The 26,307-nt window shown below is 44.5% G+C and overlaps 1 protein-coding gene across 1 annotated transcript in view; it reads right to left on the reverse strand.

Moving 5' to 3' along the window:
• Positions 1–1,955: 1,955 nt before the first annotated feature.
• Positions 1,956–26,307, reverse strand: part of NTSR1 (neurotensin receptor 1) — a 129,379-nt gene continuing 105,027 nt past the window's right edge. The window contains exons 3-4 of the mRNA XM_081011433.1: positions 10,863–10,953; positions 1,956–10,114 (exon numbers count right to left, since the gene is read on the reverse strand). Coding sequence (XP_080867559.1) covers positions 9,865–10,114; positions 10,863–10,953 — 341 coding nt within the window. The 3' untranslated portion in view covers positions 1,956–9,864. The remainder of the gene's footprint in view (positions 10,115–10,862; positions 10,954–26,307) is intronic.

Raw genomic sequence — 26,307 nt, forward strand, 5'->3', positions numbered from 1 at the left:
CTCTCTTGCCTGAAAAGTCACGTACACTTTATATTTATACGCAACAGTAGCAGCAAGGCTATTGATTGCGAAAAACTGGAAAAGTGGTATAATACCGACAAAAACAGAGTGGCTTGCCAAATTATTGGAGTATTACAATATATCCAAAACAATGGAAGAAATTGGAAGGATTTCAAAAGAAAAGATAGATAGGGACTGGAAGGTGTTTAAAAGATACTTGCAAAATCATATCGAAAAATCAGAACTCCTATTAGAATAAACAAGTTCCGTTTCAAATACTGAAATATCAAATAAGATGGATAACAATGTGTAATAGAAAAAGAAGTATGAAATTAGGCTAAAGGTGTGTGAAAGAAAGTAATAGAAGTGGAAAGAAATTGTAATTGAGTAGATTGGAAGTCAAACACAAAGGTGGGGTGAGGGGTGGTGGATGGTGATGGGGAAAGGAATTATTTGCGGGATTGAGTGTAAGTATGTTTGAACACTTTTAAGGATTGTATGAAATGTATGTTTGTATGCTTGTATATGTGTATTAATGATGAACTATTTTAACAATAAAAACTTATTTAAAAAGAAAAGAAAAGAAAAGTCACGTACACAGCCCAGTTGCTTAGCCAGGCAGGCATCCTGGGTCATCAAAGACAGTGGGCAAGTTTCTTTGATGTAGCTTTCTAATATGTTAATCTTAGGGCCAGGAAACAGATCTCACATGAAGGTGATAATGATCGCTGTCCTCCTGGCCATCCTCCTTATCATGTATATTGCTTGTTTATCACCTCCGGGTTGCCAAATGCTCTTCTTTTTAGTTCTATTCTTCGTTTACCCTGTGCTTAATTAGTTATGGTGGTTTAACTTTGTCTCCACGTAGGTTTGTTGAAATGCTCAGAAGAAATCTGATTGGTTCTTACGAACACCCTGTAAAAAGTTCTTTTGTGAATAAAACGGCCTGGGCCGGGGGCTGCGGAGATCAGACAGAGAGACTACTATACACACCCTTCCCAGTGTCTTGCTGGTTCAAGCCTCTGTGTGTATTCTTATTAATCAGAGTTCAATTCTTCCTTTACTTTGTGAACGCCTCAGTACTTGGTACAGAGGCAGTGTGATCATGAAATTAAGGATGTGCATCAGATTTGGGCAAATTCCAAGCTGAAGCTGGTCATTTCAGACATATTTTGGGCCTGTCTAAACAGGGACAGGGACACGGGTGGCGCTGTGGGTAAAACCTCAGCACCTAGGGCTTGCCGATCGCATGGTCGGCGGTTCAAATCCCCGTGGCGGGGTGAGCTCCCATCTTTCGGTCCCAGCTCCTGCCCACCTAGCAGTTCGAAAGCACCCCTAAGTGCAAGTAGATAAATAGGTACCGCTTTATAGCGGGAAGGTAAACGGCGTTTCCGTGTGCTGCGCTGGTGCTGGCTCGCCAGAGCAGCTTCGTCACGCTGGCCACGTGACCTGGAAGTGTCTCCGGACAGCGCTGGCCCCCGGCCTCTTAAGTGAGATGGGCGCACAACCCTAGAGTCTGACATGACTGGCCCGTATGGGCAGGGGTACCTTTACCTTTAAACAGGGACAGGATTTTTCTGAAGCCTTCTGAACCAAAGCATGGACCTCTAACAGGATTCTGGATGTTTTGGAGATTTGGACATTGAAGAAACACCCCATAGGTCTTCCAAAAGTGAATTCTTGTTTGCCATATAAGAAAAATGCCACAGTAGGATGGATGGAAAGCTCTTTTTGTGATTGACAGGTCTAGCTTCTAATCAGATGGAATAGTTTTCCCAGGAGTCTCCAATCACAGTGTTTTGGAGAAGGGATGATGGAGTAATGTATCTCCTTGCTCTTGTTTGTTCTGTATTCTTTACTAACGCTATTAGTGGCGCGCGTGCTTGTGTGGAGACAAATCAGCCCAGAATGTAAAAGGTATAATTAAGCTACAGGAATACAATCAGCCAACAAAATAAAACCCAAGGCTGTTTTATTTCCGAAGATCAATGCATGACAAAGTAGTACCATACAGTACAAAGGCTAATATCAAGAAATAGCTTACTCTTTTACACTTGGATCTAAAAATATCCAATATACAAATATGATGTTGATACATTTTGAGAGTATTGTTCCCTTTGACACATGAACTATTAACAGGTAGATAGGAGCACTTGTCATGTCAATTGTTTATTTTTTTTAAAAAAATAGTAACATAAGGACTTCTGTGGGGTTTTCTTTAAATTGTGCACTTTTGTATTTCTGCCACAACAATGACATGTGTAGAATAGTTACATTGAACAAATATATGAATTTGCCAGTACAAGGGCAAAATGTTGTAAAAAGTGGGGGGTTGTTTTCATACTCACCATCTTTGTTGGAATTGCCATCGTTTGTTCAGTAAGCCTGTTGCTTTATGGTTCTTTCTGCATTAACCAATGTTCAAACCAGATCTGTGGGTTTTTTTGTTTTAAAATAACGTTTAATAGATAACTGCCAATTGTCCATTGTGGACTAACAAAAAGTTATTAAATTTATTTCGGGTTACTGCATCTTTAATTAAAAGCTTCCTCCTTGCAGGTTCTTTCACTTGGGTTGGTCTTTGTCAGGTGCAATAGCAGCATTACTCATAAATAGCCTCTTGGTTGCTCTCAAATAGCCTCACTCACCCTTGAAATTCAGTTATTCTTTCTGGGAAGAGAAGGCTTTAATTATTTGTTTCCTCTCATTATTATTTCTCTTCTTTCCTTTGTAGTGGGAGATCATTATTTTGCAATAAAAAAGGAAAACAACCAATAACAAAAGCCAGTAATTTCAGCCGATTATTAAATTGTGGGTACAGGAAATTGTATTAGAGGGCAATTCAGAGACTACTGAAAGGACAGTTAAGAGACTCTTTATTGGTAAGAGCAAAAGCTGCAAGGAAGAAGTTGCTAATTAACACTACGGGAGACTTTTGCTTCATGGGATGTGCCTCTGGATTAGAGAAGGATTTTGGTGAGGTGGATTGTGAAACCATTTAAATTACACGTCAGGCTGATTGTTTAAAAGCAATTGCTTGGTAGGGCTAAACAATCTACTTGTAGAAGCAACCCATGGTATAAACAGGTAGGTCTTTGCTTTCAAATTTCCCTACGAAGTACCTGTCAGAAGCCCCTCATTCCAGAAACTCACAGCCCCATGGTTTCTGGCCCCCACACCTATTGTCCCTATGGTGAGAAGCTTGTGGCACCCCATACTCTGAAACGGAATGCAAAAACACAAAGAAAGACATAGCTTTGGATCTTCTTACTCCTGGAGAGGACCTGCTCTAAGTACCTTTGTAAATGGAAGCGTGATTTATAAAGGAGAGGGCCTTTTCTGTGGTGGCCCCCCAACACCTGAATGCTCACCCTAAGGAAGGCTTGCTTAGCACTGACATTACTAGGTTTTCAACCACAGGTGAAGTTCTTCCTATTTGCCCAGGAGTTTTAGATAGTACGTAATATGCGGAATTGTGCTCTATTCTGTTTTTAGCTTCTTGGTTTTGTTGTTTTGCCTGTATTGTCTGGGTGGATGAGGCCAAGCATGGAGCCAGGAATGACGTGGCTTCAGTGACCAGCTCCTCCTCCTACAGCAGAGGGGAAGGAGTGGGGAAACAGACCCTGACCAGTGGTGGTAGCAGGAGGAGGCGGCGGTGCCGGCCATTGAAGCCGTGCTGCCGCTGTGTTTGCCTCTGGCCCCTGGCTTCTCCTGATGTCCTGACATCACATGTGTGATGTCAGCCCCCATTCTCCCTTGAAGGATGGCACCTCTGATTCCTGTCAACCCTAGCCTGAAACAGAATATGGACGTACCATGGCAGAAATGGTTTGGTTGCAGCAGTGTGGAACATCCCTTTACAAATATCGGCTTCTCCTTTTGTTTTTCAGCTCTCAGCAGTGTCACTGCGCTCCATACCATGATCAAGAAAATATAACTTGGAATTATTGTGCATGAAAAGCTTTTGCCATGTCATGCAATTTTCATGATGGCCAAAAGAAAGAGAGAGAGAGAGAGGGAGGGAGAGATCTGTTGCCCTGTATAAAGAGGACAATTTGATCAAAGCGAGCGGCGGTATTCAGAGCTAGCAATGTGATTGCCCTATGTTCGGAAAAAGACAGTTTGACATAACCAATGAAGGCATCTGTTTACTTTTCCTGTTTACACCATGTGTCTCCCTTAGGCCTCCCATCTGCCCTTCCATTGCGTTGGCTTCTTTAAGACTGGAGTCACTGAAGCGAAACCTTGCTTGCTGTATGAAAGGCAAAGATCGGCAGAGCATCACATGCACGGAGGCAGGACGGAGCTCAGGAAGAAGAAGCAGCAGCAGCAGCAGCAGCAGCCCGTTTTGGATAAATTGATCAGAAGCACAATTCATTTTGGAGTCTGATTGCACACTTTGTCAAATGGATGGTGCTCTCCATAAAAAGCGGTTTGAAAAGTACATTTTCAAGAAGTCATATGGCGGACCCTTTTAATAGCTGTCATCCATCTGCTGTAGCTTTATTTCCCTGAATCTGCTATCTTTTTAAAAACCTTCTAAAAGGCAAATGTCTTAGAATCATCTCAACAGAAACGATCGCAGGGTTCATTTAACCCAATGGTCTCAAAACTGCACGCCCAGCTTGAAAATTGCTGAAGGTCTTGGCAGACAGTTTAATGATTTTCCCGCAATTGTGACACGCGGTGCTAGATGTGGGTTTCTGTGTTTCTTACATGTTGCATTTTATTGTATTACAATTTTGATTCAAATTGCAATGGAATAAAATGCAATATGAGAAACAAAATAAGGAATGAAAATACGGTTGAAAATCAAGATGACTATTTCGTCCGATGGATGGGCAGTGGTGGAGCTTCATGCTCCAGCACTGGGGGGGCGGACAGCAGGCAGGGGAGGGGCTGGCGTGCGTCCCGGGGACGTGGTGCACCGCCTGCAGAGGCGTGGCGCTCGTCCTGGGGGCGGGGTGCGCCGCCTGTAGGGGCGTGGTGCTCAGCAAAGGCGGAGGAGCAGCTGTGATGGGACCCCACTGGGATCGCGCTGCTGGGGGCGGTGCGCTCCCCCCGCACTCCTCTTCCTCCACCAGTGTGGATGGGATGTCTCCCATCTTCAGCCACAAATCCAACAGACCACAGACCACTTGAATGCAGCTCATCCCACGGGTTGGTAACTGATCTAGCGCAACTCTGTGCAAATGTAAGATTCCTGGATATTAAACCACCACCTGCAGTCTTCCCATAAAACCTGAAGAAAATAGGATTTTCTCACATTTTCCATTCAGCAACCCATTTAGCTGTGCATGCACTTTCTGATAAGCAACCTAAGTCTGTGTGGTTTAGTGGTTAAGAGTGGTAGACTTGTAATCTGGTGAACCGGGTTCGCGTCTCCGCTCCTCCACATGCAGCTGCTGGGTGACCTTGGGCTAGTCACACTTCTCTGAAGTCTCTCAGCCTCACTTACCTCACAGAGTGTTTTTTGTGGGGGAGGAAGGGAAAGGAGAATGTTAGCCGCTTTGAGACTCCTTAGGGTAGTGATAAAGCAGGATATCAAATCCAAACTCTTCTTCTCTTCTTCTACCATTGAGTAATCTTTCTTTATGTAGAGTGAGGGAGCCACCTCAGGTGGCAGCTGCTGAGGGGTGGAGAGTGGACATTGCTGAGGGAGTCTCCCCACAGCCTTGTGGGCCCTGTGTGTGGTGGAGCATTTAGCCCTATCACCAGTGTTGAAGTAAGATGCAACTGCTGGTCTAGTCAAAAGGGAGAGGCGCCATTTTCTCCTCTACCACCATTGACGTAAGCCAGCCCTGCTCTACATAAGTAGTTTTCAAACTTTCCAGTTCCTGGGTTATCTCTTGTCAGAATTGTCTCATCTTTGCTATGGGACACCAGCTTGTTGCAAGGGATTCTGGGATATGTTCCATGGAACACAAGTTCATGCAAGGTCCTCTCAGGTCTGTCCTTGCAGTTAAGAGATACAGAAGAAGACTGGTAGTGAAGAAGCTGTCTTTTAGCGAAAGTCCTCACCAAGATACCCCCAATAAGCTTTTGAGGTGCTCCAGGTAATGGTTTTGCAGGCCACTGGCTGAAGCAAAGGCTCCTTGCTTCTCTCTGACCTCTCCTCACGCATCAAATGCGGCAGTCCTTTGATCATCCCTCAAGAGATTATGCATACCAGATGAGGCCAATCCAGTGCCAAATTGAGTATGTCTCATTCCTTTTATGTCTTCCTCCCTGCGTAAGAAGAAAAATCTGCAAAATGTCACTAGCTGGTTTGGAGCTGTAATGTGCTACATTTTCAGGACTTTCAAAACAGATGCATGCAGATTATTCAAGCTGTTTTGTCAAATTATTACTAAAAAAATCAGATTTAAATAATAACGGAAATGGATCATCACATTGACATACAGCAAAGTGAACATTTATTCATGTATATAATATTATATACATGTTGTCCTTGGGCCCTTTAAAAGTTCCCCTCCAAAGGATCTAAAAATAAATAAATCAAAATCAAAATCTAGGATGTCATAGCGAAAATGCAGTTACTGCTTTCATTTTTTTCCTGAAATAAATCTACCCATCCCCTTAGTTATTCCTAGAGTTTTTGCAGAGCTCTTTATGATTTATGTAACTTTATATAGATTTATTGAATTTGGTACAATGCTTACACATGGTGCAACTTGGTTCATACATTGTTCCATATTTTGCTATGTTACAAAATCACAGAATTTTAGAGTTGCAAGGAAGCTTGAAGGTCATCTGGCCCACCCCCCTGCTCTTTATCATTCACCCCAAAATAATGAATTTTAACCAAAATGTCTGCCTCCAGGCATTTTGTTACATGCCAAAAGTACACAAGCACAGACTTAAGTATACACACGCGTGCATATGTGTGTTTTTGCTTTTCTTTCTTTTGGTTTATTTACTTGCATTTTCTTTTGATCTAAAGGCACAGTCATATCAGCTACTGTGTCCCTGTTGTGGTGAGTTCAAAAGTCAAAGTTAGTTGTCCTTAAATCCTATTATCAATTGGGAGTATAGCAACAAGCAATAAGATGTCAGAACTGGGGGTGGCTTACAGGCAATCTATTCTTCCCTGATTCTTTTGTAAGTAATTACCTCTAGGTAGTTTTTCTCAGGCTCCTCCAGTCAGTATTCATGAACCTCATGAGAGGGTTGCCATATTTAAAGAAAAGTTGTTGAGCTTCCTGGTTCTGTTGGCAAAACCCGGAAAATGCCGGACGCTAATTTCACCGTTTGAATCCCGGACATGCCCAGGAAATTCTAGATGTATGGCAACCATACGTCATGATGGCCACATCTAAGTCTCTACCCAGGATGGATTTGTTTGCCAGGATTAATAAACCTTAAGTTTCTTTATTATTTCACCAGCAGTCATACCAGATGATATAATTCTGCACTTGGCTGCAAAATATATACACCAAAGCCTAGCACTAACATATCCCCAAATAATAAGGGAGTTTTCAAGTTCCCCAGCATGGTACAGTCTAGCAACAGATAAATCAGGCCCAGCTGAGCAGACTTTAGATTTGGAAAGAATTGGATTATCAGATACGGATCCCCCCAAATATGCTACAGTTTTCCCTAGCAGAGATTCAGCCATTGAGTTTTGCCTTCATGCTTAGTTGCTCAGGCAGCAGATCACCAAATGCTGTGATGTTTAGAATGGAGGCTGAGGAGAACAGATGTCTTTCTCATTCTCCAGCTACACTTGTTGTTACACTAGCTGCCATGCCAAGGAACTATTCGGGAGGGGAGGAAATCCTGGGAAACAGAGAAGCAATGCAAGGCAAACCTATGTCCTGCATGTTGAAGAGTTGAATCTGCCTTTAGGAAATCGCCATATTAATATCAGTCTCAGTATAGTGTAGTAGATAGGGGCTGGACTTAGAACTAGGGAAATTAGGTTCATCTCAGCCATGATGCTCAGTGGGTGACCTTAGGACAGCTTCCCCCAACCTGGTGCTCTTCAGATGTCGTTGGATGATAACTTTCATCATCTCTGACCATACATTGTATTGGCTGGGACTGATGGCTCCAGCAACATACGGAGGGCCCTATGCTTCCCATACCTGTAGAAAGAGAAGAGTTTTCCCTCCATCTCTTTAGGTATACAGTTGAGGGAGGGTAACTTTGCAACCATGAAGCTGCAAAGATGTCACATTGGTTGGGGCTGATGGCAGCTGGAATCCAAACCATCGGGAGGACATCAGGTTTGGGGAAGGCTGAGCTTAGGTTGGTCACCATGTGTCTCCTTTTTTTTGTAAATAATTTTTATTCATTTTCAATGAAATCCTCCAATTAACAATAAATCCAATCAAATCATTCCAAATTACAATAATAATACCACGAATTATATATTACAATTACAAAAAATAATAATTCAAAAGCGGACTCCCCATGTTCCAGATGTCTTGAGATTTTGCCTTCATTAAAGTCCCTGCATTCTTCGCTATTGTTCAATTCATAACTCTAATTTTAACCATCCTTATTTTCTCAAACCATCAATAGCTGTTCTGTAACTCCCTGTCTTTCCCCTCCAATCCCTTAAATTGTTAGCACACAAAAGGTATTTTTTATTCCATATTGTTGGCTGGCCACCATGTCTCAACCCAACTTACTATACAGAGTTGTTGGTGAAGAAAAAATGGAGAATACCCTCTTTTTAATACCTTATCCAGACCCAGTTTTCCACTGCCATTTAGCTACTACTGCCATACCTGCTACTTACAATTTCATAACTTCTTCCCTCATCTCTTCTTCATTATCTACTGTAGATTGCAAGTGTTCTGAGCAACCCCTTGATCTGTATGGCACCTTGCATATGATTGGCATGACAAAGTGTTACACTGTTGTAGACAAAGTAATTGAACTTGACCAGTAATCAAAGCTGGATGTGTCTCCTCTGCCTCAAGTGAATTCCAGCGTTATATAAAGGATGCAACAACTTTCCCCTTTCTCTCCTAGCAGGTATAGCATATTTTTCCAGGCACCTTTGCCTTTTCCAGCATCATTACTGTACAATGGTATCATTGCCTGGAGGCTTTGATCAAGGAACGTGGCCCTGCTATGACAGGCACATACACAAATAATAACAACAGTGGTTTCCTAGGCCAAAATATTGAAATATTATTGAAAACGTAACCCAAGATGGCACCATGGACTTTCCAAGGCACCCCACCCTCCCCTTATCAAATGAAAGGGAGCCACACTGGTTCTCCCAAACACTCATTGCAGAACCTGAATTCATCCCCAAACCCAAAAGTACAAGAATAACCTCATTCCCTGAGTATTGCATGCCCTTCTTTATTGAACAATTTACATTCCTCTTTCTTTAAAGACCCGTTGGATAAGTTTCCCTTCTCCCACCCTAAAAGCAACAGCCCCCATTCACTAAAAACCAAACCAAACCCCAACCACAATACCTACCCAGCTTCTATACCAGCTTAAGATCACCAGGAGAGGTGGGTCTTTTCCAACACCCCTGTGGCACTTCTAACTGAGAAATGGATGAACTGCAGTACAAGAAGCATTCAAGCTTGGCCAACACTGACTGCATAAATGTTTATGCTTCCTGGATGACGTCACAGGCAACTTCTATGCTGGATCAAAATTACACAACATGGAGACGTTACTCACAAAAGGCAGAGGCCGATGCATTAACATAACCCCAAAGTTAATCTGTAGAACAGAGGTCTACTCATTCCCATGTATGACAACCAGCTAAACACATTCATGCTATGGTGAATTTGGAGGTCATGTATGAAAGCAGTACAGCCCTCTTCTCAAGCTCTGATTCTGCCTTGAATCGAGACGCTTGTTCATTCCTTCCTTGACAATGTCCAAGTCTCAATATGTGGTTTCTCTGGTGACTTGGCTGGAGAAGGTATGGTTGCTGGAGATGCTGTTGGACTTCCTGTTGAACTTGGTCCTCTTCTTCTTCTTCCTCCATGGCAGGCACACAAACATGAGCGTGGAGAGGAAGATTTGGCGGAAGTTGGCAGAGACCAGGTTGTACAAGACTGGGTTGATGGCTGAACTGACATAGAAGAGGATGTTTGTCAGCATGTAGAAGTAGTGGTAGAAGTCAAAAAGGAAGCTAAGGGGAGAGAAGAAAAGGAGGGGCAAATGAGCAAGGAAAAAAACCAGATGGTTGAGTTGTGTAACAACAAGTCATCGTGATACTTCATCATCATTTTAGTGCACATTTCTGCAAACATACTCTATTCAATTTTGCTAAATGTACAATTTTTTTCAAAGCAATTTTCCCCAAATATAATGCTTTCTTGCCTGTTATTTTTTGCTAATATATGAATATATATGCATTTTTTGCTCTAGTACATGCATATGTGTACACATTACTTGGCTGGAATTTCAAGGGACAAAGATTTGGCTTGGAGTCATGCACTGGGCCTGAGGTTGTCCCTTCTGTCTCCTTCAATGGAGAAGGAACCCTAGGAGAGCAAAAAGCTGAGATGGTGGATAAGCACATTCACACCTCTTGCTCAAGCTTCCAGTGTCAGGTTCAGGGTCTAGCAACTTGGACTTCCTTTAGGAAGTTATTGACCTTATGGATTTAAGGGCTATGAAACCTCCTAGTTCTATGAACTTGGCTCAGGGTCATTGGCTGGAGATGCAGTCAGAGGGATCTGGATCACCAGAACTTCTTTCTTTGAAGGATGAGGGCAAAGGAGGACTGAGCCATTATCCAGCCAATACTTCCAGCAGGATGGCAGCTTTCCCCTGAGAGTAGTTGTCCTCTTCTAAGAGGCCAGGAGCCACCTGATTGGGTAGGGGTAATTGCATTGAAACATAATGCAGTTAATGCACAGAATTTGGTTACTCACTCTGACCACTGATTTTCTGGCACATAGCAATACATAAGTCGCCGTACATGATACGGAAGCCAGCACACAACAAAGGCAATCACAACAGCTCCTGCAATGGACAAAAATACCGATTAGTCTCTGTAGTCGGTGTGGTCTGCACTTTCGTTGCATTGCAAGGCAAGTTGATGATTTGCACCCCGTGCTACGTTTAATCAGTATCCCACAACCAGGGGCAAAAACTGGCTCACCTAACTGTTTGCAATCATTGCAACAACACAAGTTCTGTATGAAAAAAAAAATAGGAATGATTTTCAGCTTTCCACCCTGGAGGGCTCTTATGCATGAAGGAGGACTTTGCTGCAAAGAAAGGTATGCAGATGGAAGGGGAAAGAATGATTCAGTAGAGGAAGGGTGGGGAATTTGCATTTCCTTGAGGGTAATTTGTTGGGCCCACTCACCTGCAATGGGTCAAACTCGATCCAGTGGTGGGCTTGGGACCACAGTAAAAAATGATGTGGATCAGAGTAGACCCTGATGGTTCCTTTGTAGCCATGCAACTTAGATGGCCATCTAAGTTGGTGGCCATCAGTGCCTCTTGTGGGAGCAAAATCCGTAGTTTAATAATGTACTATGTGAAGAACTTAATTTTGTCTGTGTGCTGTAGCGCAATGGGTCAGTGCTTCTGTCTGCTGACCAGAAATTTGGTGGTTTGAGCCAAGGGCAGCTGTGGGTAGGATTCCTGCACTGCAGGGGGTTGGACTAGATGACCCTTGTGGGTCCCTTCCAACTCTGATTCTCTGATACTATGATTCAAGTCCATTATTCAGCTTAGAAAGCATCACTTCCTTTTTGGGGGGGCATCACTGTTACCTCTCCCTCTGCCAGCACTTCATGCCTGAGGACCGCCTGTTCAGCAGGAGTTCAACCCAAGCCAGAAAACAAACAAACAAACAAACAAACAAACAAACAAACAAACAAACAAAGCACAAGCTCATCTGTCTTGTCAAGAAAGAAAATTGGACCATCCTTTGGAAACCTGCAGCGTGACATGGCTGAAGACTGAGCCTATTTCCAATAAGCAGAAAAATCCATTTGGGAATCTGATCTTTTAATTTGTTAGGGCTTGAGAACAACCTTCTCATCTGGAGGCGATAAGCTGTTTGAAAGCTGTTCTGTAATGATGGAATGGTATAGACCTGTTGGTATATGAGCGCTCTCCATGGTGCTGAAAACGGCAGATAGTATTTTGCAGCTTAGAGCTGAAACAGCAAGACAGATAGGACTGGGTGAAACTATTGGTCACTAAATTGACTTAATATAACACACAGATAGATACTAAATATTAGTGAAGGAGCTAGCTATAACCTATCAGACAACACCTGCAGCATGTGCCTACCCCTTCTCCATGTCGCACCATAAAAGTAAGTAGGGGAGATTCCTGCATCATTCTTCCCTAGAGTCAAGTGCATCAGTCCCCAGAAACCACAATGCAGAGCAAGTGAAACAAACTGTACAAAGAGCCAATAGCAGGCAAATTAAAATCCCTACTCAGCCCCAAAGCAACCTATTAGATAATGACCCTGTATGATAGGTGTCAGGGGCTGGTCTGACTCTGAAGATGGAGGAATGAGGTCACAAACAGAGCAGCCTCTAACAGAGGGGGAGGGGGAGGATCCCCCCTTGCTTTCCATGTTCCCAGAAGCAGTGAGACCAGCAGATTCAGAGGCTGCACAGTCAGGGAAAGAGCTGGACAGCTTTGAGATAGTAGCTAGGCAACCAGGAGGGAGGGAGTGTTTAGGCTCACTACTTCTTATCAGAAGCTACTGGAGGGAGGGGAAAACTCCCGTGCTTGCCAGTGTACCTGACAATAGGTTAGGCTGAGACGTAGTGACTAACCCAAGGTCGCTAACACTAGTTTCTCCATATGTGAATCATCAGCTTTGCATGCAGAAGGTCCCAGGCTCAGTTCCCAACATCTAGAAATGTCCCTTGTCTGAAATCCTGGAGAGCTGATGCTGGTTAGTGTATACAATACTGAGCTAGATGGAACACTGGCTAGTCTCAAGGTAAGGAGACATCCTGCCTTCTATGTTTCAGGTCTGACCAGGTACAGAGGTACCTCGGGTTAAGAACTTAATTCATTCCAGAGGTCCGTTCTTAACCTGAAACTGTTCTTAACCTGAAGCACCACTTTAGCTAATGGGGCCTCCTGCTGCTACTGTGCCACTGCGCAATTTCTGTTCTCATCCTGAAGCAAAGTTCTTAACCCGAGGAACTATTTCTGGGTTAGTGGCGTCTGTAACCTGAAGCGTCTTTAACCTGAAGCGTCTGTAACCCGAGGTACCACTATGCTTCTAATAACTGTTTAGCCTAAAATAGAAGAATGAGGCTGCAGTTTTGGTTTTGGCTCTCTGGGCTTTGCATCCCTGCTGCCACAGATCAAGGCTAGGGGCCAAGCAGGCAAAGACCTACTTGGAGCCTTTACAGTGGTACCTCGGGTTACATACGCTTCAGGTTACATACGCTTCAGGTTACGGACTCCGCTAACCCAGAAATAGTGCTTCAGGTTAAGAACTTTGCTTCAGGATGAGAACAGAAATTGTGTTCCGGCGGTGCGGTGGCAGCAGGAGGCCCCATTAGCTAAAGTGGTGCTTCAGGTTAAGAACAGTTTCAGGTTAAGAACGGACCTCCGGAATGAATTAAGTTCTTAACCCGAGGTACCACTGTATATTGAGGATATAAATGAGACTTGCATGGAACTGTCCGCAGAACTGTATCCAAGGAGACCAAATCTCTCTCCCTTGCCACCCCCTCTCCCTCTTTGCACCTCCAAGTTTATCTCAGATACATCTAATTACATGTCTCAATTTTTAATAGCAGTGTGATTGCATTGAATATTACAACATTACCATAAATAGGTTACTAATTGGTTATTTATTTTCTGAGTCATGGCAACTAATTTTATATACCAATAGGTAGATATAGAGTCTAATTGCAGAGAAGTTCTTTAAGAATATCAGAGGCCACAAACAAGCTTTCAGATCTCTGCCAATTCATCCCAGTTCCTTCCTGTAGAGTTCTGTGACAAGTCTGGATCAGGACAAATATTAAATTTCCATAATTTCTAAATCCTGATCCAAAAGTTCTGGCAGCCATTAGAAATTCTGCTTGACATTTCAAGGAATCAACTTACTATCTGTTCTTACATTAACAAGCCTGACATATGATTGGCATCTCTACATTTTCAAGACTTTTTATTTTTCCCCACGAATCCTTGATATTTCTGCCCTTAGCTGCTAATACCATCTTAATTTTTGCACGCGGAAAAAATGCACATAGCCCTAAAGACTACACAATCCATGATGCAGTGGGGTGTAAAAGGATAGGCATACATTCAGTGAACCATCAATTGGCACCTGTTGGTACCTCACATCCAGGTACAGGCACTTCAGAGAATGAACACTTTGCTGTGTCAGAGCCATGAGTTTGTTTGTTTCTTCCTGAGGAACTTAAGCAGATTTTTGGAGAACCAGATCCATATCAATTGTTCTTAGCTACGAAAGGTAAATGGATCATCAATGTTTAGAAGCAGTATACCACCAAATGCCACTTTCTAGAGGCAAAAATGAAGAGAAAACATCCTGCTGCAGGAGTGCCTTGCTTTCAGAAGCACCCACATAGCCCATGGTGACAACTGTCCCCTTTCGTCATCTGCCTCCAGCTTCTTACAATCACAGTGCCTTCTTGGTAGTGGTGCCAAACTTGTGGAATGCCCTCCCATTGGAGGTCAAGGAGATAAATAACTATACAACTTTCAGAAGACATCTGGAGGCAGCCATCTATTGGGAAGTTTTTAAAGTTTGATGTTTTATAATAATAATAAAATAACAATAACAATAACAATAACAATAACAATAATAAATTTTTATTTATATCCCGCCCTCCCCAGCCGAAGCCGGGGTCAGAGCGGCTAACAACAATAAAAGTAACACAATTTACATAAAATCACAATCAATTAATTGAAATGCATTCTAAAATCAATTATTCTAAAATCAATTCAAAATCAAATTAATGACAACCATTGGGCTAGAGTTCTCTGAGGATTACTGAAGGAGGGTGTCAGACTGCGCCTTGGCCAAAGGCCTGGTGGAACAGCTCTGTCTTGCAGGCCCTGCGGAAAGATGTCAAGTCTCACAGGGCCCTAGTCTCTTGTGACAGATCGGGGCCATAGCCAAAAAAGCCCTGGCTCTGGTTGAGGCCAGCCTAACCTCCCTGTGGCCCAGGATCTCCAAGATGTTTTTATTTGAAGACCGTAAGGTCCTCTGTGGGACACACCAGGAGAGGCGGTTCTGTAGGTACGTGGGTCCTAGGCCGTATAGGGCTTTAAAGGTTAAAACCAGCACCTTAAACTTGATCCTGTACTCCACCGGGAGCCAGTGCAGCTGGTATAGTACTGGGTGAATGTGATCCCGTGGCGAGGACCCCGTTAGGAGTCCTGCTGCGGCATTCTGCACCCATTGGAGTTTCTGGGTCAGTCTCAAGGGCAGCCCCACGTAGAGTTATTATGGTTTTATATTTGTTGGAAGATACCAGAGTGGCGGGACATGGGTGGCGCTGTGGGTTAAACCACAGAGCCTAGGGCTTGCCGATCAGAAGGTCGGCAGTTCGAATCCCCGCAACGGGGTGAGCTCCTGTTGCTTGGTCCCTGCTCCTGCCAACCTAGCAGTTCGAAAGCACGTCAAAGTGCAAGTAGATAAATAGGTACCGCTCCGGCGGGAAGGTAAACGGCGTTTCCGTGCACTGCTCTGGTTCGCCAGAAGCGGCTTAGTCATGCTGGCCACATGACCCGGAAGCTGTACGCCGGCTCCCTTGGCCAATAAAGCGAGATGAGCGCCACAACCCCAGAGTCGGTCACAACTGGACCTAATGGTCAGGGGTCCCTTTACCTTTACCCAGAGTGGCTGGGTCAACCCAGTCAGATGAATGGGACACAATTATAGAATCATAGAATTGCAGAGTCGGAAGGGACCCTGAGGGCCATCTGGTCCAACCTCCTGCAATGCAGGATTATCTAATTAGATAATCTAGTTATCTTCATCATCATCACATGTGGAAGCTCATTTTAGCTGCTAAGGCCAAATGCTATTGACAGACCACCCCTCCCAGGGTGGGGAACCTCTGGGCTCCCTCCCTGATCCTTTGAACCTCTCCCCAGGCCATACGCTTCAAGGCTAGTGTGTGTACTTGAGCTCGGATAAGGCCTCTTGCTTGTCTGGATGTCAACAGGGCTGTGGGGCGGCTTTGACTTAGGCCTTTAATCACACCAACTGCTACAGAGCATGTGACTGTATTTGTTCACATTCATCCATCCCTACCTTTGGCTCTCTTCCCTCCCTCCCACCGCTAAAACTTGTACTGTAAGCTCCTTGCAGGCATAGACCTACCTCTGTTTGTTTGCAGAACTCCTCAAACCCAGACACACATTGATGGCGCTGCATGCATAAGGATACATAAGAACTACAGCCAGTAGCTCTTAGAAAACCAATGGCATCCCAGGTGAGTTCTTTGAAGTTTTCCCACTTGGGTGGTATTGGCAAATGAGCTGAAAGGCTACGATCCCAGGCAGAGCAACCTGTTTAATGAATTGCCAAATGAGCTTAATTCACAAACTGGCACAAGCCAATAAATTGTTTGGAATTGGATCTGCCTAATTAGTCTGGGGAATTAGCCTGGGGAAGGAAAGGTAAAAAAGTACAGACTTGTTTCTTGACATACTGTACATTATTTCACCAATAAAAGTTTTAAATCTCTCCAGAGCTACAGCTTTTTTTGCTCAAGGGTTAGGGCTGATTCAGCTGTCCCCACAGCTATGATGATGATGATGATGATGATGATGATGATGATAATAATAATTATACCCTGCCCATCTGGCTGGGTTTCCCCAGCCACTCTGGGCGGCTTCCAACAAAATATTAAAATACAATAGTCCATCAAACATTAAAAGCTTCCCTAAACAGGGCTGTCTTCAGATGTCTTCTAAAAGTCTGGTAGTTGTTTTTCTCTTTGACATTTGGTGGGAGGGCGTTCCACAGGGCAGGTGCCACTACCGAGAAGGCCCTCTGTCTGGTTCCCTGTAACTTGGCTTCTCTCAGTGAGGGAACCGCCAGAAGGCCCTCGGCGCTGGACCTCCATGTCCGGGCAGAATGATGGTGGTGGAGACGCTCCTTCAGGTATACTGGACCGAGGCCATTTAGGGCTCTAAAGGTCAGCACCAACACTTTGAATTGTGCTCGGAAACGTACTGGTCAATGAGGTTCCCACATGGCAACATACCCCATCTTAAGAACAGAATCCTGCTGGGCTGCAGGATTATGAGGAATGTTTCTGTGCTTCAGAAATTATAGAGATAATATAAAATGAAAGTTGAAATGTTTGTGAGAAAGGCTGAATGCTGGAATGTGAAGGTTGTGTTTGCAAGAAAACCAAGAGATAAGGACAGAACAAAACGTATGCAGGAGCTATTGCTATAACAGTTGAGGATAAAGGAAGGAGGGGACGATAAGAACGTTGCTATGCCTTGTGATTAAACCAGTAAAAGCTAGTAGAAGGAAGTTCTGCCATATTTAGACATAGCTGCCCCTTTGCTTGTAAGTGCATAAATGTTTGTGCTTTTCCCTATTTTGTATGTCACTCCTCAACTATTTGCAAACCCAAATAAATGTCCCGCTTGACTGGCAAAGCCACTTCCGCCCTGCAAAGGAAGTGGTATTATGGGCTTCACGCCCCCACCACACGCACGGCGGCTGGAGCTCAGCCTCCACGTGACTGAGGGAATCCCCGGCCACGTCACCCCCTGGCCAGCCAATCAGCTGGCTTGGGGTGTGTGGCCTGCCCTATTTAACACAGGCACGGACGGGGATCACCCTCTTTTGCCACCTCCAGCTGCTCCTGTTTCCCACCCTCCTGCCCTTTAAGGTTTTCATCCTTGACCTTGCTATGGACCTCGGTTGGTCACCGTTGAGGGGCCTGGTAGGAATTTTTCTACTTGGCAAATTGGCACTAGCCACTTGGTCTTCGCCTACCTCATAGCAAATCATCACAACTTTCTTGGTATGGCAGTTAGGCATTGGTATTGGTATTGTTATGTAGATGGAAGAGTGGAGGAAGTGCCATCACCTGCCCCGCATATTGAAGGGTAGTCTGATAAAGGATTCCGGGGGGGGGGGTGGCCCTGTCCGAAGCCTTTAGAGGTGAGGGCCTAAGGCATGCCCCCTATCTGTGACCCCAGGGGAGTTCCTAGTTGATGTGCATCAGCAGGACTCCCCCTACTGGTGATTAACCCTTCCCAGACTTCAAGTGGACGGGCTGAAGCCGGATATAATCGGTTAGGACCAATGCCTAAGCCAATACCAATACCTCTCATCACCTGTAACCAATAAAGTTGTGGCCTTATTTAGCCCATTAACCTTAATAATTGTGTCATGTGTCTTTATTTCCACTGGGGGGGAGCGGGAACACGCCATGCAATTGGCTTCTGGATCTTATTGGCCATGCAGCCTGAATCCACAGGGTATTGGGCCCCAATATTTCCCCAACATCTGCAAGAGTATTATCCATTTCCTAGGAAGAAATTGTGGCATTAATGTGAAAGCCTCCAATGGGCTCTGTCCTGGCTCTTACTTGTAAGTAAGAAATAGATGTTTATTCAGACACAGCCTCAGGAGCAGACACAAAGCTCAAGGGTCATGGTTCAGGAGTTCAAGAGTAGAGCAAGAAGCTTGGAAGTGGATGGAAGCAACAAAGATGTCCAAACAAGTTTCCATGTCCCACCCGCCAAGCTTTTAAAGATGAGCCATGGTATGAGGACCAGTGTTCCAGGATGATAGAAATTGTAGCCCAACAACAAGAGCTGTGAGTTCCTGAGTCCTGTTGCTAGGAGTAGTAGTTAGAGAGAGGGTGTGTGTCTGTAGATGTGACATACTGTGGTGGCCTGGGATTCAGACTCGGAGGCTGAACCTGAGGAATCCCAGCCTGCACAGGAGTCCCTGCCTCCAGAACCAGCTGAGCCGGGGCTGGGGCTTGAGCCTGAAGGGTCCTCACCTGTAATGGATCCTCAGGTGCAGGCACCAGCTGAGTCTGCTCTGGCTCCTGAGGTGATGGAGGACCCATTGCCTCCAGGTGCTCCACTCTCAGCCCCGTCAGGGGAAGCTGAGGTTGCCTCTGGGTCCGGTAACCCTCCAGCCTCTCCTGAGCTACAGAGGCTCAGGGCAGAGAGGCGGAGGGAACTAAGTTCCCTCAGGAGGAGTGCTCGCCTCCAGGACAGGAGAGGAGAATCACCTGTGGACCGGGGCCGCCCTAGGCCTCGGGGCAGATAAAAGCCAGCCAGCCCCAGTCCCAGGTTGCGGGAGCAACATTGTTGGTAACCTGTTCCTGCCTGCACCCTGTCCCGCTCTTCTGCCAGAGTTCCTGACCTCACCCGACTCCCTGCCTTGGACCAAGCTTCAGCTTTGACAGACAGCCTCCATACCGCACCCTCGACCTTGGACTGGACTCGGACCTCGCCGCACGGTTAACTCTCGGGACCAGCACACATACCCTCTCAATATTATTCATTGGTTTCTGCTGACATTTCCCATGCCAAGGCAGGAATAGCGATTGGAGTGTAGCAACCTGCTGACAGCAGCAGGAGGGTGAGTATTATAATAATCAGGGATGTTATTATCCCAGGGACAAGTGGAGCCAGTGCACTTGATAGGGTTTAGGGGCTCTAGAACATAGGTCAATAAATGTGGGTCCTGGGTTACAAGTTAGTTCCAGGCCCAAATGATTTCTGTTCACTGGTTCCCTCCAGCAGAACTGCCAGAACCTCAGCTTTTCATTTAGACAGACAAGTAGTTTCTATTTCTCATTTTTGTACAGAAACAGTTTCTTAAAAAAAATGAGCCTGATAAGAGCTCAGCTGCCTAAGATATTCTATGTGTACATACGCAAGTCATCTTTGTTTTACACTCCTTTTAAAATTTCATTTGCAATTTGATTTCAGGGCTTAATTTTGATGTTTTAAAAAAACTATTTCAAATATGTTTTGCTGATTGTCTTAACTGCATGCTGAACTCAACAGGGGGCTAATCCTAGAAGGTAGGAAATGAACACAAAGTAATTTGGATTCATTATCTAACTTGTAATGACGTTTGGGGCCACCTGAAGCAGACTTCAAAGACAAGTGGGGTGCCACAGAGTTCTGTCCTCAGTGTGGTTCTACATCTTTATAAATGACTTGGATGAAGGAATAGAGGGTATGCTCAAAGGCCTGCAGATGACACCAAACTGGGAGGGGTAGCTAATACCTCAGAAGAGAGAATTGGGATTCACGATGACCTTAACAGATTAGAGAACCAGCTAAAGCTAGCAAAATGAATTTCAGGAGGGTTCTACAATTAGGCAGAAAGAACCAGCTGTACAGATATAAGATGGGGGACACCTGGCTTGCCAGTAGCACATATGACAAGGAATTAGAGCTTTTAGTAGATCACAAGCTTAATATGAGTCAACAGTGTGATGCAACAGCAAAGAAAACTAATACTGTTCTAGGCTGCATCAACAGAAACATAGTGTCCTTATCAAGGGAAGGTCATAATCCTGCACTATTCTGTCTTGGCTAGAACACACTTGGAGTACTGCGTCCAGTTCTGGGCACCACAATTTAAAAACGATATTAACAAGCTGGAATGTGTGCAGAGGAAGGGCACCCAAGACGATGAAGTGTCTGAAAACCAAGTATATTGCTTCCAGCCCTTTCGTGACATAATTAATAAATCAACACAATTTCACCACAGCAAAGAGTAAAAGGAATAACATGGTTTTTGGTGGAAGCCGAACTGCAGCAGAATAGAAGCAGGGCTGCCAAGAAGGTGGATCAGAACGGAAATTGATGGCTTCTTACCCCCGTACCCAACACAGAGTTGAGTCCTGTGTTCCCTGACCACAAGTTATTTCACATCCATGAATAATCATAGTTTAGAGGTCCCGGGCCCTAAGGAAGTCAGATTATCCTCTACCAGGGCCAGGGCCTTCTCAGTGATGGCTCCGACCTGGTGGAATGCTCTGTCCCATGAGACCAGGGCCCTGCAGGATTTAACTTCCTTCTGCAGGGCCTGTAAGACAGAGCTATTCCACCTGGCTTTCTATTTGAACTTAGCCTGATCTTTTATTCCCCTTCCTTCCCCCCCTCCCCTTTTTGTGGAGATTACCCGCTCTGGGATCCCACAGCTAATTCTCCCCTGGTCTCCTCGCTGGCCCAAATTTAGCCAGCTAGCCCTGGTGATCATCTAATGTTTATTGGGTGGATTTCCCCCCTAAATTGATTTTTGAATTCTGAATTTATTGTTATTCACGTTTTATACTGTATTTTATGCTTTTTTGTTGTTGTATCAATTAAGTGTTTTAAATTGGTTGTTAGCTGCCCTGAGCCTGGTTTTCTGAACCGGGAAGGGCGGGGTATAAATTAAAAAAAAATATTATTATTTTTATTATCCATCCAGACGAACCACTATTCCCCATAGTCCCTGTTGGTATTAAAGGGTTAAGAAGCTCTAATCAAGACGCTCTAGTCACTGAGCAGCTGGAGGTTGTTAGGCTTCCAGGAATGTGAGTTTGTATAAATAGTCAGCTCACTCGTGTGTTTGCCCCCCCTTCCCCTTTCTTTTGGGGCGTGTTTGCTGAAATGTGTGGTTCTTCACCAGGGTTTTTTGTTTTGTGTAAATAAACCTTTTATTTGAGTTCCAAACCGCTTGCTCCAAGATCCCTTTATTGAAAAGATGCTGACTCTCCAGCCCTTCTTGAGCCGCTGTGCGAAATGCTCTGCTGTAATGGGACATTGTCGCATCGGAAGCGCACTGGACATTTGATTAGCATTAAACTAATTAAAGTTTAATGGGACAGGTTATGGGTGTTTGTACGTCAAGAAGGAGATAAGGAGTGCAGTTCAGAGTGATTTATGAAAGGACTGGAGCGAAGACAGAAGCGGTTGCCGACAACGAAAGCCTTCAAAGCAGCTTGAGTCCTGCAACGTGCCTAGGAAAAGTTTTAAAGAGGCACTGCGCAGTTTGTACTCGCTGGAAGACGTCTTATTCCTCGAGGAGCCACCTCAGCAGCTGGGAGACAGTCTACAGGTCTGTGAGTATCGTTCCTAAGCCCCAGGGAGGATGGCAGAGTCCCAGGAAAGTTTTACTGTCCCATTTACGCGACTCAATGGGAAAAATTGGCAAGATTGGAAGGCTAGAGTAAGGGTTTGGTTGCAAGCAAAAGAGTTGTGGAGTTGTACTGAAGCACCGCCTTTACAGCTAGCTGCAGACGCGTCTGCAGAAGACAAAGCAGCAGCGGCAGCTTCACAGAAATGCGACAGGAAAGCCCAAGGTCTACTAGTTTTGGCAGTGGGACCAGAGCAAATGCCTTATGTTTCTGAGTTAAAGAACACGCATGAGGTCTGGACGGTTCTGCAGCGGCTAAATTCCAGAAACACTGCGGGGGCCAAGATCCATGCTACAAGATGTTTGTTTGATTTACGTCTCCAACCGGGAGCGTGTGTGAAAGAACATATTGCCAAAATGGTGTCTGCCTTTAATCAACTAAGACAGCTGGGCATTCCTTTCTCTATGGAGCAGCAGTCATACATATTGTTGTCTTCTCTTGATAAAAGCTATGAGACTCTAGCTTTAACTTTGGAAGCTATGCCTTCAACTGAATTAACCCTTGAATACATTTCTTCTCGACTTGCAGATGAACAGGATAAAAGGCAAAGAGAAAGAGGTTTGTCTTCAAAGGGGAGTTATGCTGTGCCTAAGAGTGGGGATGCTGAGTTTGAGAACACAGTAAATGCTTTTGCAGCTAGACACTGTTTTCGCTGTGGTTCCTCTTCCCATTTAATCAGGAATTGTACACGTGAACCTGGTCAAGACAGCACCAAGGCCGTTACCCCTAGTTACCAGACAAGGAGTTCCAGGGGACGTCGAAGAAGAGGAGGAGGTCGTGGCTACTCCCACAGCACACAGCACATGGCTTCAGCAATGGCGTTGATGCAAGGGCGTGGCCAAGGCAGCAATCTACGCTGGTTGATCGACAGTGGTGCATCTCACCACCTGGTGGCGCCATCTAGTGTCCGTTTGCAGAATTGCAGACATTTGCAAACCCTTAAAGTTGTGACAATGGCAGATTCAACTAAACGTTCCTTAGAGACCGTAGGCACAGTGTTTTTGAAGTGTTTGCAAACAGAAATTGATGCCTACGTGCTAAAGGGAATGAAGGGGTGTATTTTGTCTGTGTCAGAACTTGATAGAAATGGGTTTAAAACTGTGTTTGAAAATGGGGTTTGCACTATTTCAAAGAATAACGTATCTCTTTTGCAGGTGGAATGCAGAGATGGGTTATATTATTTTGAGACAAGTCCAGATGAAGTTGAACAGGTTCATGCTGGTTGTGTGAACTCGCCTACCCATAATTCTTGTGTTCATTTATGGCACCGCCGTTTGGGACATATTAATTTTCAGTATGTTAAAAGGCAACCTGAATTATCAGAAGGGTGCAAATTGAACAAATGTACTAAGTATTTGGATTGTACTGCATGCAAAAGGGCGAAGGTTCATAGATGCAGCTATCCCAGTTCAAATAGGAAATCTGACAAAGTATTCCAACTTGTGCATATGGACCTATGTGGCCCAATGCCTGTTGCTAGCATGGGAGGTTCGAGGTATGCACTGTGTCTCTCAGATGACAAAACAAAGGTTACATGGTTTTTTCCTCTCAAAACAAAAGCAGATACTGCAGAAACAGTTAAAAATTGGGTTCATGCAGTAGAACTTGAATTTGGTACTAGAGTTCTTGCTTTTCAGACAGACAGAGGGTCAGAATTTACCGGGTCTGTGTTGCAGAATTTCTTTAAGAAAAAAGGAATTAAGCATCGTCTGTCTACACCTTATTCCCCCCAAGAAGGAGGTGTGGCCGAACGTAAAAACAGGGTTCTGCAAGAGTTGGCAAACTCTATGTTGTTTGATGCTAAACTTCCTCAAAGTTACTGGGCGGAAGCCTGGCAGACGGCTACTCATGTTCTGAACCGAGTATATAATTCGGTAATTGATACTACGCCATATTTTGCTTTATATGGGAAGAAGCCCAAAGTTAATTACTTTCGGGTGTTTGGATCTCAAGCCTATGTACTTATCCCAAAAGCGTTAAGGAAAAAGGGAAGTCCAAGGGCTAGGAAACTCATCTTTTGTGGGTACGAACCACACGCCAAATCTTGGAGGTTCGTGAACCCAGATGGGGATACTACAAGAGTGGTCCTCAGTAGGAGCGCTGAATTTTGTGAGCAATCCGGATGGACTCACTTACATGCTAACCCTGACATTTTGAGAGATGATTTAGGCATTTATGCTGAGAAAGAAAGTCCAGAGGGTGATGAGCCAGAAGGGGACGGTGCACATGGTTCAGATGCAGATTCTGACCAGGCACAAGGTTCTTCTCCTAAGGTAGAAAAGCCAGAATCTAAGAGTGTTCCAACATCGCCAGTCGTTAGGCCTAGCAGACAGCAAAAGCGAAGCAGGTCGCCTGCAACACCAAGCCCAAGGGAGGTATCTAAACGGAGGTCTTTATCCCTAGAGGCACGTCCAGACATAAAGTCTGAGACAGATTCTGACAGCCAACGGTCAGAGGGGGCACAAGAGGAGCAATTGCGCAGGTCAAAACGTGCCACAAAGGGCAAGCCGCCAGAGCGTTTTAAGGTGACAAGTGTATACGTAAATATGGCACAGTGTGAGCCAGATAGCTATGTAGAGGTACAACAGCTTCCAAGCTCAGAAGCCGTAAAGTGGCAGGAAGCAATGGCAAAAGAGATGGCTTCAATGAAGTCTCTCGGTGTGTTTACAAGTACAGAGCTTCCAAAAGGGCAACAAGCTGTAGGTTGTCGATGGGTATATCGTTTAAAGCCCACAACTACTGAGGAGTTGCAATATAAAGCCCGACTAGTTGCAAAAGGGTTTTCGCAGCGCAAAGGAGTTCACTATTCTCAAATCTATGCCCCTACTTCAAGATCGGAGTCATTAAGAATGCTTTTAGCCTCTTCAGCTAAGAAGGGAAATAAGCTGTTTCATTTTGATGTCAATGTGGCTTATTTAAATGCAGACTTACAGGAGGAAGTCTATATGACGCCACCACCAGGTTTTGAAGGAGACAAGCCAAACCAGGTCTGGCGCCTACACAAATCCATTTATGGGTTGAAACAGTCCGCCCGTAATTGGAATTCCTGCTTAAACGATGCTCTAGAGAGCATGGGGTTCAGAAAGAGCGCAGCAGATGCGTGTCTTTATCTAAAAGGCTCGGGATGTGAACAAGAAGCAGTCTTGATATTTGTTGACGATTTATTATACAGTGGAAAGGACGATAAACTTGCACAACAATTTGCCACAAAGCTTGGAGAAAAGTTTCAGATAAAATCACTAGGCAATGTATCTGTTTATCTAGGAGTTAAAATTCAGCAAGATGAAGATGGGAACTATTGGCTCAGCCAAGAAGCTAAGATCCAGCAGTTGCTGGAAAGGTTTAAAATGGACAACTGTGCTGGTGTTAAAACCCCAATGGAGTTAAGTTACACAAAGGATGCTCAAACTGAGCAACAGGCAGAGTTCTGTAATCCCGGGGTTTATCAGTCAGCGATAGGCAGTCTACTCCACATTGCACAGTGGACTCGGCCCGATATAACATATGCTGTCAACATGCTGTGTAGACAAGCTGAAAAACCATCAATGCATGCTTGGCAAGGAGTAAAAAGAGTTTTAAGGTATCTCCAAACTACCAAAAGGTTTCGCTTAAAATTATCAGCAGAGGGCAGCACACAACTTGAATGTTGGGCCGACAGCAGTTGGGCAGATGCTGGACCAGATAGAAAATCAGTGTCAGGAATGGCGATAAAATTTGGAAATGCACTAATTGGTTGGAGATCAAGAAAACAATCACTTATAGCTTTAAGTTCAACTGAATCTGAGTTCAATGCATTATCAGATGTATGTAGAGAACTGGAATTTTATAAGCAACTGGTACAAGAATTGTTTGGAGAATGTTCCCTACCTATCAGAGTGTGGGAAGACAATCAACCTTGTATTAAACTAGCTAAATCAGGTCAATTCAAGGCACACACAAAACACTTGGATATCCGTTATCAAAATGTATGCCAAAGTGTAAAACAAGGTTTAATTGAACTAAAGTATTGTCCAAGCCAAGAAAATCTCGCAGACGGTTTTACAAAAGCTTTGAGTCCGCAATCTCATAAATATTTCTGTTCAGGTTTAAATTTGAATTAAGGTTGGTACAGCTCAGTGTTACGAGCGAGAGGGGGTGTTGGTATTAAAGGGTTAAGAAGCTCTAATCAAGACGCTCTAGTCACTGAGCAGCTGGAGGTTGTTAGGCTTCCAGG

The sequence above is a fragment of the Podarcis pityusensis genome (assembly GCF_964106645.2).
Source record: "Podarcis pityusensis genome assembly, chromosome: 6".
Classification (NCBI taxonomy): domain Eukaryota; kingdom Metazoa; phylum Chordata; class Lepidosauria; order Squamata; family Lacertidae; genus Podarcis; species Podarcis pityusensis.